This window comes from Durio zibethinus, chromosome 12 (genome assembly GCF_047325235.1).
Source record: "Durio zibethinus cultivar Kanyao isolate XHJ-2024 chromosome 12, ASM4732523v1, whole genome shotgun sequence".
Lineage (NCBI taxonomy): Eukaryota > Viridiplantae > Streptophyta > Magnoliopsida > Malvales > Malvaceae > Durio > Durio zibethinus.
Genome location: NC_143173.1, coordinates 4,624,179 through 4,638,065, shown reverse-complemented (window position 1 = coordinate 4,638,065; position 13,887 = coordinate 4,624,179). Strand labels below are relative to the sequence as shown.

At 29.1% G+C, this 13,887-nt stretch overlaps 1 protein-coding gene and 1 pseudogene across 1 annotated transcript; both read left to right on the top strand.

Moving 5' to 3' along the window:
- Nucleotides 1-2,927: 2,927 nt before the first annotated feature.
- Nucleotides 2,928-6,950, top strand: LOC111297467 (putative serine/threonine-protein kinase PBL25). The gene is made up of 5 exons (XM_022892189.2): nucleotides 2,928-3,370; nucleotides 4,454-4,620; nucleotides 4,854-5,043; nucleotides 5,284-5,675; nucleotides 5,789-6,950. Exons 1-5 carry the CDS (start codon nucleotides 3,268-3,270, stop codon nucleotides 6,692-6,694), a joined length of 1,758 nt encoding a protein of 585 aa, XP_022747924.2. The 5' UTR covers nucleotides 2,928-3,267; the 3' UTR covers nucleotides 6,695-6,950.
- Nucleotides 6,951-8,147: 1,197 nt separating this feature from the next.
- LOC111297466 (protein STRICTOSIDINE SYNTHASE-LIKE 10 pseudogene) lies at nucleotides 8,148-10,308 on the top strand (annotated as a pseudogene).
- Nucleotides 10,309-13,887: the final 3,579 nt, after the last annotated feature.

Here is a 13,887-nt window from a genome sequence, read left to right as displayed (position 1 = left end):
CTTTTACCACTCTCTCTCTAAAAGATTTTCTCTCTTTCTTTTCTCTAGAAATTTAACAAAAATTTCAACCGACAACCTAAATTCCCAGATTTCCGTCAGGATATTCCACTGGTGCCAGAACCTTCAAACTTTTCAAAAAAACCAATAAATCCCAGAAAACAGCCAATGTAAACCCTTACAGCTACAGTGAAAACCACTGGGAAACTCAAACACCAAAATGAAAAATTCAATCAGAAACCAAAAATTCAAATATTCAAATGAAAAACCCAAAAATATCTAGATAAACACAAAAATTCAAATCCAAGCCATAACTTAACCAAAAAATTCCCAGAAGTATTCCCAGAATTCTAAAAAATTCAAAATCCAATTTCAAATTAAACAAAAAAAAAAAAAAACTAAGAATCAAAACACTAATTCTCAAAAACCCCCAAAATCTTTCAGAGATCAACCTAATTTAAAAGTAACCTAGAACTTGAACTCCATAAATTAAAACCAAAATTCCAAAAACTAAAAACACCAAATCCAAAAAAAATTTAAACTTTTAAATTGCTGGAATTTGCTTCTTACTTTGTTTATTACCCTTTGTTTTCTTGCCAATTCCCCCTTTGATCACAAATTCCAGCCCTTAATATAGGGTTCCAAGCTATTTCAATTTGAAAAGCAATCTCACTAAATCTGTGATTTTGTGATTTTTCTTTAATTTGATTTCTGTGAATTAATTTTTTGTGGTTTGATTTTGAAGGATTTAAGCCCCCAAACTTTCCATAAGTGCATTGGTCATTAAGCTCAAATGATCAAATCCAGGATCAATATCTCGATGAAAATTTCCACGTATTTGGTTTTCCTGATTTTTTTTTTTTTTACTTTTTTAACCTTGAACTTTAAAAATAATAAAACTAAAATTAAAAGCCAAAATCAAAACTAAAACTAAAACTAAAATCGAATTAAAATCAAAATTAAAATTAAAACCAAAATTAAAATTTTTTTACTTTTAGTTCTTTGGGTCCAAAATTTTGTAATCAGTACGATCAAAGGCCCATTTTTTATTTTGAAAAATTTTCCAAACAAAACGGGGTATGATGATCTCTCAAAACCATCACCAGGAGAAGATGTTTTCCTCCTTGTAATTTCTGCTGAAAGATGTATGTTGCCTCATTCATCCAATGAACGCACTGATGATCCTGTAAAAAAATACATCAGCCCACATGCAAATTATTGAAGCTATTCTGGAGAAGAACGATGGTAACTCTTTCCAAGTGAAAGTGATAGGGCAGATATTATGGATCGATGGAGTTCGCTATGAACTATGTGAAATATATGAAATAGGAAGCTCAGCAGTAGCAGAAGGCTTTGATGATAGTGACCCAGCGAAAGAGTGTGTAACATATATGTTTTTTCTTGTATTTTTATTTAATAGAATTCATAAATAATTTTGTAAAATATTTTATATTCTTTTATAAATAAAATGAAGCATTTTGTTTATTTATTTTTTTTCTATTTATGTATAATTAGTATTCATGTAATTACTTTAAAAATAAAATTAAAAAACTAAAATAAAATGACAAATACTATAAATAAAATATATTAAACACAATTGAAAAATAAGTATTACCAATGGCTTTTTACCGACATATGATTGACACTTTTATCGACAAATTTTATTGATGGATTATCGATCAAATTATCAACGAAAAATTTTATCGATAATTACTGATGGATTTTACACATTATCGATAGAATAGTATTACCAACTTATTTATCACCTACAGAAAATTTTATCTGTAAATTCCATAGATAATAATATTGTTGACGGAAAACATATTATTACCGATGAAATTTTTCATCGATGATAGTAATATTTTTTAAGATATATTTTTAAAAGATTAAAAGTTAATATATAATATAAAAATCTATAATAATTTTTATACCATTTGTAGAGTTAAAAACTAAAGGGACACTATGTGAAAATAATCGTTTTTGTTATATTTTTCTAACATGTTTGCACTTCTTAATCTATAACATCTATTGGATATAAATAAATATTGAAAGAATTAATTGATTGTAATAAACAATATAAAAATTTAAATAATTTTTTAATTATAATTCAATAACTTCCTATTCCTTTAACTTATATAGGTACGTGAAATTCTCCTATAATACCATTATTAAGTTAAGACAACTACATTTTTTGCTTGTCACTTGGATCACAGAGCAAGACAAGTGGCAAACTTTATTAAGAAATTTTATTTTTTTGCCAATTCATCTTTCTTGGGTAATGCCAAAAATAAATTTTGTTGAATAACAATTTAGTTGAATATTAAAATGCAAAAAAACTAAAGAATAATAATATTATTATTTAACATTATAGTTATTTTTATTTTTATTTTTATTTTCCATTTGGTTTTTAATTTTATGTTTCATCTTTTTTTATGTATAAATTTTGTAAAAAATATGTATTTGTTACATGAATTAAATTTATCAAATTATTTTTAAAAAGGTATAAGAATAGAAATTCGTAAAATAATTCATAGAATAAATTAAATTATTATTTTAAAATTAATCCTAAATTAATATTTTAAATAATTATCATGATTTTGTTATTGATATTAATTATCATCTTTTTAATATTATTGTTATTATTATTTATAACATTATTCAATTTAAGAGTTTCTTATAAATAATTCTTAAAAAAAGAAAATCCCATACATCGGTGGTCATCATTCTAGTGTAATTTGAAAGCTGGATAAGTCAAAATTATGTTAATAATACTACTATTTAATTATAATCTCCAAAACCAATGGTTGGAAACTTTCAACAATGGCCTGGATTTACAAGAAAATTTCCCTCCTCCACTGTCCTAACAGAACTCTGAATCTCATATTTTTTGGCTATCCTTTTCAAAGGACTCCTAAACAAATGTCCACTCAATTCTCCCTCTTTTTCTCCGAGAACTCTAAGGAAAAACTTTCTTTTTTTTTTCTTTTTTATTTTGCTTCTTTCCAAAAGCATGGGTCCTCATGATCTCTTCTTGTTTTCCCTGCTTGCAAAACCGCCTGCTCCTATGAGGGGTCCTTCAATATCTTGAAGGCTCCCCCTCAGCTCCTGCGCAAGCTTAATTTGTCTCACTGAATTTTCCCCGGGCTTTTGATTTCTCGAGTATCCTAGCACGAGGCGCCATCAACTACAGCATTGTTCATCGTTTGTTGGTGTTTCGAAGCCATTTTTATTGCTTTTTGGTGAATTAATTCTGGTTCTTATTATCGCAAAATGAGTTGCTTCCCATGTTTCTCGTCACCAAAAAGCAAGAAGGAAAGCAGCAAAAGGGAGAATGACTCTTCCTTTAAGGAGCCTATTCAATCAACAGTACCTGGTATGCCCTTTGCTTTTTCTTTTCTGTTTTTTCCCCAACCTTGGATTCTATTTCTCTTAAAGATCCTAATGAGAAAGTACCTTAATTCCTTATTTGATGTTAATTGAATTTGAAATTTAACTCAAATTATTGATGTAATTATTTTTAAAATGTGACGTATCATTATCTTAATTCCTTTTTTAATTAATGTATGTTGATAGGAACTCGACCAAGACCGTCTAACACTGTCGAGTTAGGTTAAATATGCATTAATCAAGCAAAATTTTTTGTTTTTATATTTAAGATTAACATAATATAAATCTTAATTTTTAAAATTAAAATTCAATACTTTCTTAATAAATCACGTGACTAGAGACTAAGTATAAGATTTATTTTATCATTTGAGATCAAATTTGTAGGTTCATGGAGAGGCTGTTCCAAATCAAATATTCACATCACGACAAAGGTGGCTCTAAAATTTTATGGCTGTTTTCAAACAGAAAAATAGTTCACTTTGATTAGACAATATGAAGTAATTAGTTCTCTTTTTCTTCATTATTTCATGCTAATCTCCAAATCCAAAATCTCAATTTTTTCCAAAGAAAAAATTATCCTATGTAAGTTATGCAATATCATTAAAAATATGAGTAATAAGTATATTGAATTGTATTATAGATCCATTCTGCATAATTTCCATAAGGAAATAATGGCCTAAGTTCTTAGGTTGTGCTGATATAGTTTGGATATTGTTTGCTACTCTAACAATCACGGTTTTTATGGTAAAATATAATATTAGATTTTTAATTTCAATAATTGAAGTTTAAATTTTATCAACCTCAAATATTAAAAAATATAAATTATTCACTATATATATTCTAAAAGTAGATTAATTATAGGATAACTCAACGTTTTAATTTTAAAAAAAAAAAAAGGGGATTTGAACGTATATATGCATTTATAATTCGAAGTTACCCTTTTAGAATAGTGAATTATATGCACCTATAATTAATCAAATGCTTAAATATCCCAAACGTTGTTGCTTTTTTCTATTTTTTTTCTTCTTTTTGTTGGATGAAGAAACTAAGGAACAAAATCCTGATACAGAAAATACCGAGGCGTCTTCGAACCAAGCTGAACATGGAAACACTGCGGCTCAAACATTCAATTTCCGTGAGCTAGCCGCCGCAACAAAGAATTTTCGTCAAGAATGTTTGTTGGGTGAAGGTAGTTTCGGAAGAGTTTACAAGGGGACTCTTCAGGCTACCGGTCAGGTGCTCTTTACCTCCTACACCTTTTTTATGGCTCTTTCTATGTTTCTTTGCTTCTTTCTCTTAAGCAAAAAAAAAAAAAAATGCTGATTGGATCAAAATCTGGACACTGACAAAGTAAGTCCAGAAACTCACCTCGGAATTTAATTTTTATATGATTAAAATCACCGACTCTTTTATTTGTAAATTGTAAAATTGTTTATTCCTAAATACCCTTCATTGGAATTTGGAAATAGGTGGTTGCTGTGAAACAACTTGACAGGAATGCAATGGATGGAAACAAGGAGTTTCTTGCGGAAATTGGACAACTTAGTCTCTTACAGCATCCAAATCTGGTTAATCTCATTGGATATTGTGCTGATGGAGATCAGAGGCTTTTGGTTTATGAATTCATGTCAGGGGGTTCCGTAGAAGATCATCTACTTGGTATATACAAACTTTTTTTTCTGTCTGTTTTTTTTTTTTTTATATACGTAGGTTGTCAAAACTTGAACTGGGGTCACTAGAACTAAAAATTCGTAACTCTAGTAAGTTGTTGGGCTTTTTTCATTTTCAGTAAATTGTTTTACGAATTATATGGTAATTTTTATATCTTTGTGCTTAAAAATTAACATGGTAAATGTGAAAGTGAAAGAAAATTTTAATATTTGTATAGTGTAATTGCAGATATGAAGGCTGGTGGAAAGCCATTGGATTGGATAACCCGAATGAAAATAGCTTATGGGACAGCTCAAGGTCTAGAGTATTTGCATGAAAAGGCCAATCCTCCTGCGATATGTCGTGATCTCAAGTCCTCAAACGTTTTGTTGGACGAACAATTCAATGCAAAACTGTCTGATATTGGACTGGACAAGCTTAGGCCTTCAGCTGACAAGATGCCTATGCAGTCAAGTGTGATGGGTACTTATGGCTACATTGCTCCAGAGTATTCAAGATCAGGTAAACTGACAACTGTTGCAGATGTCTACAGTTTTGGAGTTGTTCTACTGGAGCTTATCACTGGAAGAAGGGCCATTGACACTACCAAACCTGTCAACGAGCAAAACTTAGTTGCTTGGGTAAGTGTGATTTTTTTTTTTTGTAGAAGAAAGGAAGTGATGGCTTTCCAATATTTTGTGCCATTAAATTAGGAAAAGAATTAACCACTTGGTATCACCCTATGTTGGAACAGGCACAACCAATATTCAGGGAACCAAAAATGTATCCAGATATGGCAGATCCTTTACTTAAGAAGCGATTCCCGGAAAGGGGTTTGAATCAAGCTGTTGCAATAGCTGCTATGTGTTTGCAAGATGAAGCTTCAGCCCGTCCTTTGATGAGTGATTTAGTGATAGCCCTCAGTTTCCTTTCTACTGCCACAGAAGAGAAAAGCATTCCTCCCACTCTTCCTGCTTCCATCTCATCCAAGTTGCATTGCATCTCAACTAAGCTGCAATTCTTGGATGGTGGTGATGCTGGGAAGCTGAAGAAACAGGACAGCTCTGTTCATGATGCTGATACACATAGTGAATCAGATGATGACCACAGTGATAAGGGAAGTGTTTCTTCGAGCCGCAGTAGCTGTATGAATACACATGAAGAAAATGCTTTCAGCCAAAATATTGCGACATCACTGTTTTCATTAGGCCATGCTTCTTCCATGGAAGAAAGTAGTGCACATGATGAGCGTAGTCATGCAAGTCAAAAGGGCAGCAGGAAATCAACTGATGGGAGTACTGTTTCTGTGAGTCGTGAGAGCAGCTTGAAATCACAGGACGGAAATGATTCTTCAGGCCATAACAGCAGCAGGAAATTAACTGATGGAAATGTTTCATTGAGTCGTAAGAGTAGCAAAAAATCCAATGACGGAAGTGTCTCTTCACGCCATAGAACTAGCAGCAAAAAATCACCGGATGGAAGTGCTTCTTTAAGCCGTAAGAGCAGCAGGAAATTGCAGCAGGGAAATCACAGTAGCAGCAGGGCCTCAAATGATGAAAGCAATTCTTCAGGCTCCAGCAAAAAAAGCCGCCGGAAATCTAAGAAGGCGATTAATGAATCACTTAGCCGCAGCAGCAGTAACGGAGGATCACAGGGCTAAAAGCCAATTACACCATGGAAATGTCCGACCACATCCAGGAACCTTCACAAAGACTAACACAACTACCCTTTTTTGAGCAAAATATATATATTTATGTTGGTAGGGAGTCAAATGGGTACGTTTTGGTTGACAGAAGCCATTTATGCCACCCACCAACTTGGGTGACTTTGTCTTCTCTTTATTGTTTTTTTGTCTGTGTAAGTTCATTGTCTCTTTCATCTGTTTATCTAAAAATATCAATTTCCTGAAGTTCTACAAAAAATAATTGACTTAAATGTCTTTAAAAGTTATCTAATTAACAATTCTATTCCTATCAGAATATAATCCTAGTGATTTTTTTGTCACAGTAATAAAACTTAAACTTGTAATTTTAAATATGATGCAATAACACGATATACAAATGATAATAAAAATAATAAGGTGAAAATTATATATAAATTTTGAAAAACTACATTTCATTTTTAATTTTGTCAATACAATTTTAACATGATATTATTTATATCTTATATGTATTTGACATTTTAAATATGTATAAAATATAAAAAAATACGTTTAAATGAAATCACACAAATACATCTATGTGAAACTCGTTTAACATATTTTTTATATTTATTTTAATTTAATATAAATATATAAAAATTATTTTAAACTTTTAGTTATAATATGTAACAGGGAGGGATTCAAGATGGGGTAGTTCCTCTCTCGAGATGTTTTCAATATTTATATTTGTCTCATCCCGTTTTGTTGACATTAATTTTTTTAACTGAATGATCAACATAAAAAATTATATAACATACTTGTGTATATTAATAGTTATAAATTTTGAAAAAAAAAAAAAGAATAATGCATTTTAATTTACACAATAATTTTTAATTATCATTATATTAAATAAAATAACCTTCGAATGATAAATTAAAAAAATTCAATTCTAAAATAATAGTTTTGATTTCTCAAATTTAACCAAATATTTGACATTATTAGATTAAAAAAAAATCTCTCTTTATGTATAAAGGATATTTAAAAGCAAAGTGATAATATTTTCAAGGTTTAATCATATCATTTGGACCTAATTGGTGCGAAAGCCATGGGAAGCCAGTAATAAGAACCATACCTTGGGTTTGAAAGAGTGTGGGGGTAGGGTTAAGGACAAAAAACACTCCTTCATATATCTTAAATTCTTTGCCTTTGCCTTTGTATATGTAACTTTTTATGATATTTTTATGGTCTTGAATAATAATTTTATATCCAAGCGAATTCCCACGATAGCTAGTAGTTTGATTTGGGTTGAAATTGGATTTTATTACTTCTCAAGCAGTTAATACTATAAATACATATTCAAATTCACGTCCTCTTTCACTTTCAAGTACTGTTTTGTCACCTTTATTAGATAATATAAGTTTCCTTATAAGTTAATTCTTACATCTCCATTGTTAGCTTTGTTTCCAATTCAACCATGAAGAAATCTCATTCATTCAAGCTTTTGTTCTTCGAGTTTTTCCTCGTTCTAAACATCAAACAATCCCAGCAACAGCTTCCTAATCATGAGGGTGATGTTAGCTCAAAGAATTACCACCAAATCAACCTCACTCATGTCACAGGACCTGAAAGCAACGCCTTCGATTGCAAAGGAGAAGGAGCATATGTTGGTGTATCTGATGGTAGAATATTCAAATGGCAAGGACCAAATCTTGGTTGGAAAGAGTTTGCTATACCTTCACCAATCAGGTATATATAGTAAATTTCTTTAATTGTTAGTCTTTTTTTTTTTTTTTTTTGCGCAGTTTTATTTCTATCTGCTAAAATAATGGTCAATTTCTTCATCAAAATCTTTCGATCAAATATAGAGGTTATAATAACCAAATACCGATTGATTAGTTATTGGTTTCTTTGTTGGATATTAGGAATAGGAAGCTCTGTGATGGTTCAGCAAATCCCAACCTTGAACCAATATGTGGAAGGCCATTGGGTCTGAAATTCAACAAAGCAACATGTGATCTCTACATTGCAGATGCTTACTTCGGCCTCCTAGCGGTCGGACCTTATGGTGGCATGGCTCAAACACTTGCTACTTCAGCTGAAGGAATCCCATTTAGATTTACAAATGGTTTAGATATTGATATCAATACCAGAGTTGTCTATTTTACAGATAGTAGCCTTATCTTCCAAAGAAGGTACCTCTCTTTTTCTTTTTCTCATATTCTTCCTTATTTATGAATTTCCCGCCCTCAATTTTTTTTTTATAAATTATATTGATGAAAAATTTACAAAAAAAAATTAAAATGAATAATAAGAGAGGACTAGTGAGCAATTACATAGGTCTATATATTTTTTTAGGTTCTATTATATAGCCATATGGAGGGTTTAATTACAATAAATATTTTAGCTAGGTTCTATTTTTCTCCAAGGACTAAGCTAAAGTTCTTTACATTACAAGAAATTAAAATTACAAAGGTTTTTACAATCACATGGGATGGAAATTCACCAATTAGGAATTTACTGTATGGAGGGCTTTACTTGCATTATTATTCATAATGAGGGAGAGACAGACAAAATCAAAGCCTTGGAAAACATTTTTCGATGAAACTAATCTGGGAAAATCAGATCTTCGGAGAAGTACTCTTATATCCTCACATACCATTTTATGTTCTAATTTGTGATTTATGAATTTATTCCCGAATATCCAAATCGGCTAGAAAAAGGAAACAAATTAAACAAACAACTTTCTTGTCCTTATTGAAACAATAGTACTCAAACTGCCCTACTTTTTTTTTTTTTTTGAAAATTTTTTTATTATAAATTCATAAATAAAATGTATATTGATATTATTAAATAAATTTATTTTAGTCACATTTACAAAGATAAATTGTTCGGACAAAAACCTTTTTTTTTTTTTTTTTTGGTTTCAAGGGAGGGGCAAAGCTCTATTACAAGAGGGAAGGGGAAAGGTTTGGTTCAAAATCAAGCTATTATGTCTTCCTAAAGGCTTCTGTGACCACTAAGGCATGAAGCGGAAAACTCAATTCTTTTCTATAAAAGCATTGAGATTTAAATAAAAATTACTTTCAAATCAATTATAATTTATATCAAATAATTAAAAAAGAAACTAATTATTTTTATGATTATGTAGGTATGCTGATTCCTTAATATGATCAACCAATTATAGAAGTGGAAGATTGATTAAATATGATCTTTCCACTAAAAAAGTACATGTACTACACAAGGGACTAAGGTTTTCCTAACGGTGTTGCTCTAAGCAAAAAAAGCTCCTTCCTTCTACTGGCAGAATCCATTAGAAGGAGAATTTTGAAGTTCAAGCTTGATGCTGAGGCAAATAGTTATGTGCCAGAAGTGTTTGCCCAGCTACCCAGAGTTCTTGATAATATAAAAAGGAATGAAAAGGAAGAATTTTGGGTAGCTCTGGAAGGGTATGGAGCATTCAAAACGATGCCCCTGATCCTATTGGGATTAAATATGACCAAGAAGGAAATGTTATGAAACAATTGGATGAATACGGTGGAATTACATTCGACTCCATTAGTGAAATTAATGAGTTTAATGAAACATTGTTCATTAGTTTAGTAACCAAGCCTCATATTGGTGTCTTAAACGCTTAGAATTTTTAATTTTTTTATTCCACCTTTTCATATAGTTTAGGATTAGTATAAGATAATGTACTTTTAACTATTATATTTTACCTTTAATTAGTAAATTTAATCATATTATTTTCTTTATTTTTATTGTAAACTTTTTTTTACCTTCTAATAAAATGAAAAGTATTGAAGAAAAAAAAGCAAGTCGTTAAAGAAATTATTATTCGTGTTTTTAATATTGAGAAGATTAAATTATACAATATATTTTGTCACTTTTAAATATGTATTTGTATATATGGTTGATCAAAATAAATTTGTGTTTGCATTGCAATGTATCTAATTACTTGTTTTGAATTACTTTATTAGTGTTGTGGAATTTCCTTCCCAACTTTTTCTATTATGAGATTCACAATTGAGTTAAATTTTCAGATGAGTATTTAGAACCTTTTCTCGAGTAATTGGATGATAACGCATTTGAAGTAGTAGCGGCAGATCTTTATCATATAAATTTTTCTTCAAGGGTTTTTTTTTTTTTTTTTTGGTTGCAGTGCGTTTGCCATGTGCTTTTAAGCTTATCCAACCCACCAATAATTTGAGCAGTGATTGACATGTGAAGGATGCTACTTTTTGCACCTTCTGTTCCCTGCATGTGCTTCAAAATCAACCCAAAACCATAGCTTTTCCCTTGGATTAATTAGCAAAGAAGATAAACACATAACGCAAGAATTTACATAAATTTTCTAACAGGAAAAGGCTTGTTGCACTTAAAAAAATAAAAAATAAACAACAAATCCCATCAATGAGTTTGGTTTTAGTAAAAGAATATAACTTCTCTCCTTAAATCCCATTTAATTTCATGTTATGGTTGCCTATGGTTCTGCCTATCCATTGAGTGTTTCCCACTGCCTCTGCAATAATTATATTTTCCAATGCAATGTGGTTGGACATGCCAGAAGAGCTAGCCTGGCCAACTATACAGCTTCAATGGCATCAACCATCTCATGGTCCCACTGAAGACAACATCTCCCAATTTTTGAAACCAATACTACTATATAATTCTATCAGATTGTCCCACATAGATTGGATCACCAATTTCATCTTTAAAAAAATATATTTCGTATTTGCTTATAGTATACCCAAATTTTTGTAGAGCTTATCCAGACAAGAGTTCCCCATATTTTTCCATTATAAAATCTTATATCCTCCCGAAAGATTGAAAAAAAAAAAAAAAAAACAATCGTTTCCTCTCTTTTATCAATGCTGTTGTCTGTGACATTTATTGAACAATGCATTAAACTCCCTTTGTCATGTAGAAAAGTATGTTTTTGAGATCGTCTAAAGAAAAATAAATTCAAACAAAATTTAAAAATTTTTTTGGTGTCACATGTTTTTTAGCATATATTTAAAAAATAAAATATTAATTTCATAAAAAATAAGACACATATTATACTTCTAATCATATTTATGAAATTAAAAAATTTCACAATCAATGCATCAAATAATTTCTCTTAATATTTGGAGAAGTTGTTAAGCCAGTTTCTTAGTTCATACTTCATTTGGGAAAAGGATTTAATTCCTTGCACAAAATGTATATATATCACAAATATAACCTTTGGACCTTGATCATTCTTTCATATGTAGGACTTATTTTAATTAATGATCATTTTCGTATACAGTTGTACACATAATATTATTATATATATCTATATATGTGGCGTCACAAGGATGATTCTAATTGATTTAAGTATAAAAGATCTTGAATTAAAATTAAATAATTATCAAAATTTTTATTATTTTATCAATTAAATTTTCAAACATTTATTTTTATTAATTGAGCTCTTATTAGACGAAAATTGATTAATTAGCAACACTTATTTTCATCAAATTAAAAGGTTAATTGGATGAAAATGTGTATTTAATGTCTCAATTGATTGCAATAAAATGTTAAAGGTTTTCATAATTATTTAATTTTTGTTTACTAGCTTTTACATTTAAACCAATATAATTTCATTAATTATTTTCTTTGATAATAAATTTATCAAGACATGCTATTTGCTACAATTATTATTTGCTATAATATTTTTTTTTTGTTTTGGGATATAAAATAAAACGGAATATATATATGTATGTATAGATAGATAAATAGATATATTTATATTTAAATGCTAAATGTAAACACTATTTTAAAAACAATGAAAAAGTAAAATAAAAAAAAAATTACTCTGGTAAAAAGCTTTCATCAATAACAAAATGCATAATATGGAACAAAGATTTTGAGCTAATGTTTAACTACTTTCTAAAAAGGCTAAGCTGGATTGGAGTTTTCAAAATAAAAGAGTTCATGAATAAAAGATTTCATATTTGGTAACCGACGAACTAAACCTAATGTCCTAATTCATTTTTACACTAAATTGAATACTTCGAAAACAAATGTGATAATAATAATAATAATAATAATAATAATATATCATTATATATTAAAAATCAAAATTAAATAAAAAATTATTTTTTATTAATTAAATATTATCTCAAGCATCAACTTCATGAGCTTTATCCAAGATTTAGTCCATAAATGAGTCTATTCTCAACCAATTGATTTTTTTATAACATTATATTTATAAGTATAAATTGCAATTAAAATCAATCGTTATAAAAAAAATTAACAACAAAACAACATAAAATTAGATAAATTTAATACTAAACCTTACCTCGATGATTTTTTATGGTAAGGTAAGGTAAGGTAAGTTTGGGTAAAATAACTAAACCTTGCCTCGATGATTTATTTATTTAATTTATTATTTAATTTTTTCTGTACAATGTATTAGTTATGTCAGATATGTTCAAAATTTTTTGACAATGTACCTACTTGTACAAATAATCTTGCTAAAATAAATTTCAAATTATTTTAAAGGTATTTGAATCTTGATTCAAAACCATATTGCTGGCTTGAATAAAGAGTCATGGAACTCATCAGATTTAAGAAAAATCGACCAAATGTCAAAAAAAAAAAAAAAGGAGCTGGTTACCTTCATTTATGCCATCCAGAAACACACGTCTCAAACAGTAAGTTGTGAAAATACCATAGAATCAGTCATTTATTTAAAAATCTGAAAACTCACAGTGAGTAGACATTTTGGAAAATATTTAGATGTTGAATAATAAATTTTAAAAAATTCAACAATGAAAAATTAAGTATTGAATTGTTACAATAATAAAAAAAAAAAAAACGTTTTGTATTCTACTAAAAATTAAATATTGAATAGATTTTTTAAATTTTTTTTTTAAATATCTTACATTAATTAAAGATATAAAAGAAAGTTAAAACCAGAAAATATAAGGTTAATGTAATTAAATGATAATTTTTTGGATAATATTCAAACAAAACTTCGATCTTCACTAAAAAAAGAATATTAGTTAATGATGCATTACTAATTGTTGTAACTAATATGTGAGTAGAGTTGTCATCGGATCGGTTCGAGATGAGTTTTACTCGCCCTGAACCTGACCCAATTTATATATGTTATTAAACCCGAATTCGATTCTACCCGAATTTTTTTTTGTTCTTTCATACCCGAACCCAATCTCGACTTGATACTATATAAA

Excerpts from the sequence above, each read along its gene's own strand:
- LOC111297467 (XM_022892189.2), top strand. The coding sequence starts at position 3,268 with ATGAGTTGCTTCCCATGTTTCTCGTCACCAAAAAGCAAGAAGGAAAGC. Across the intron at positions 3,371-4,453 it reads TATTCAATCAACAGTACCTG|AAAATACCGAGGCGTCTTCG; the intron begins GTATGCCCTTTG and ends ATCCTGATACAG. Across the intron at positions 5,676-5,788 it reads AGCAAAACTTAGTTGCTTGG|GCACAACCAATATTCAGGGA; the intron begins GTAAGTGTGATT and ends ATGTTGGAACAG.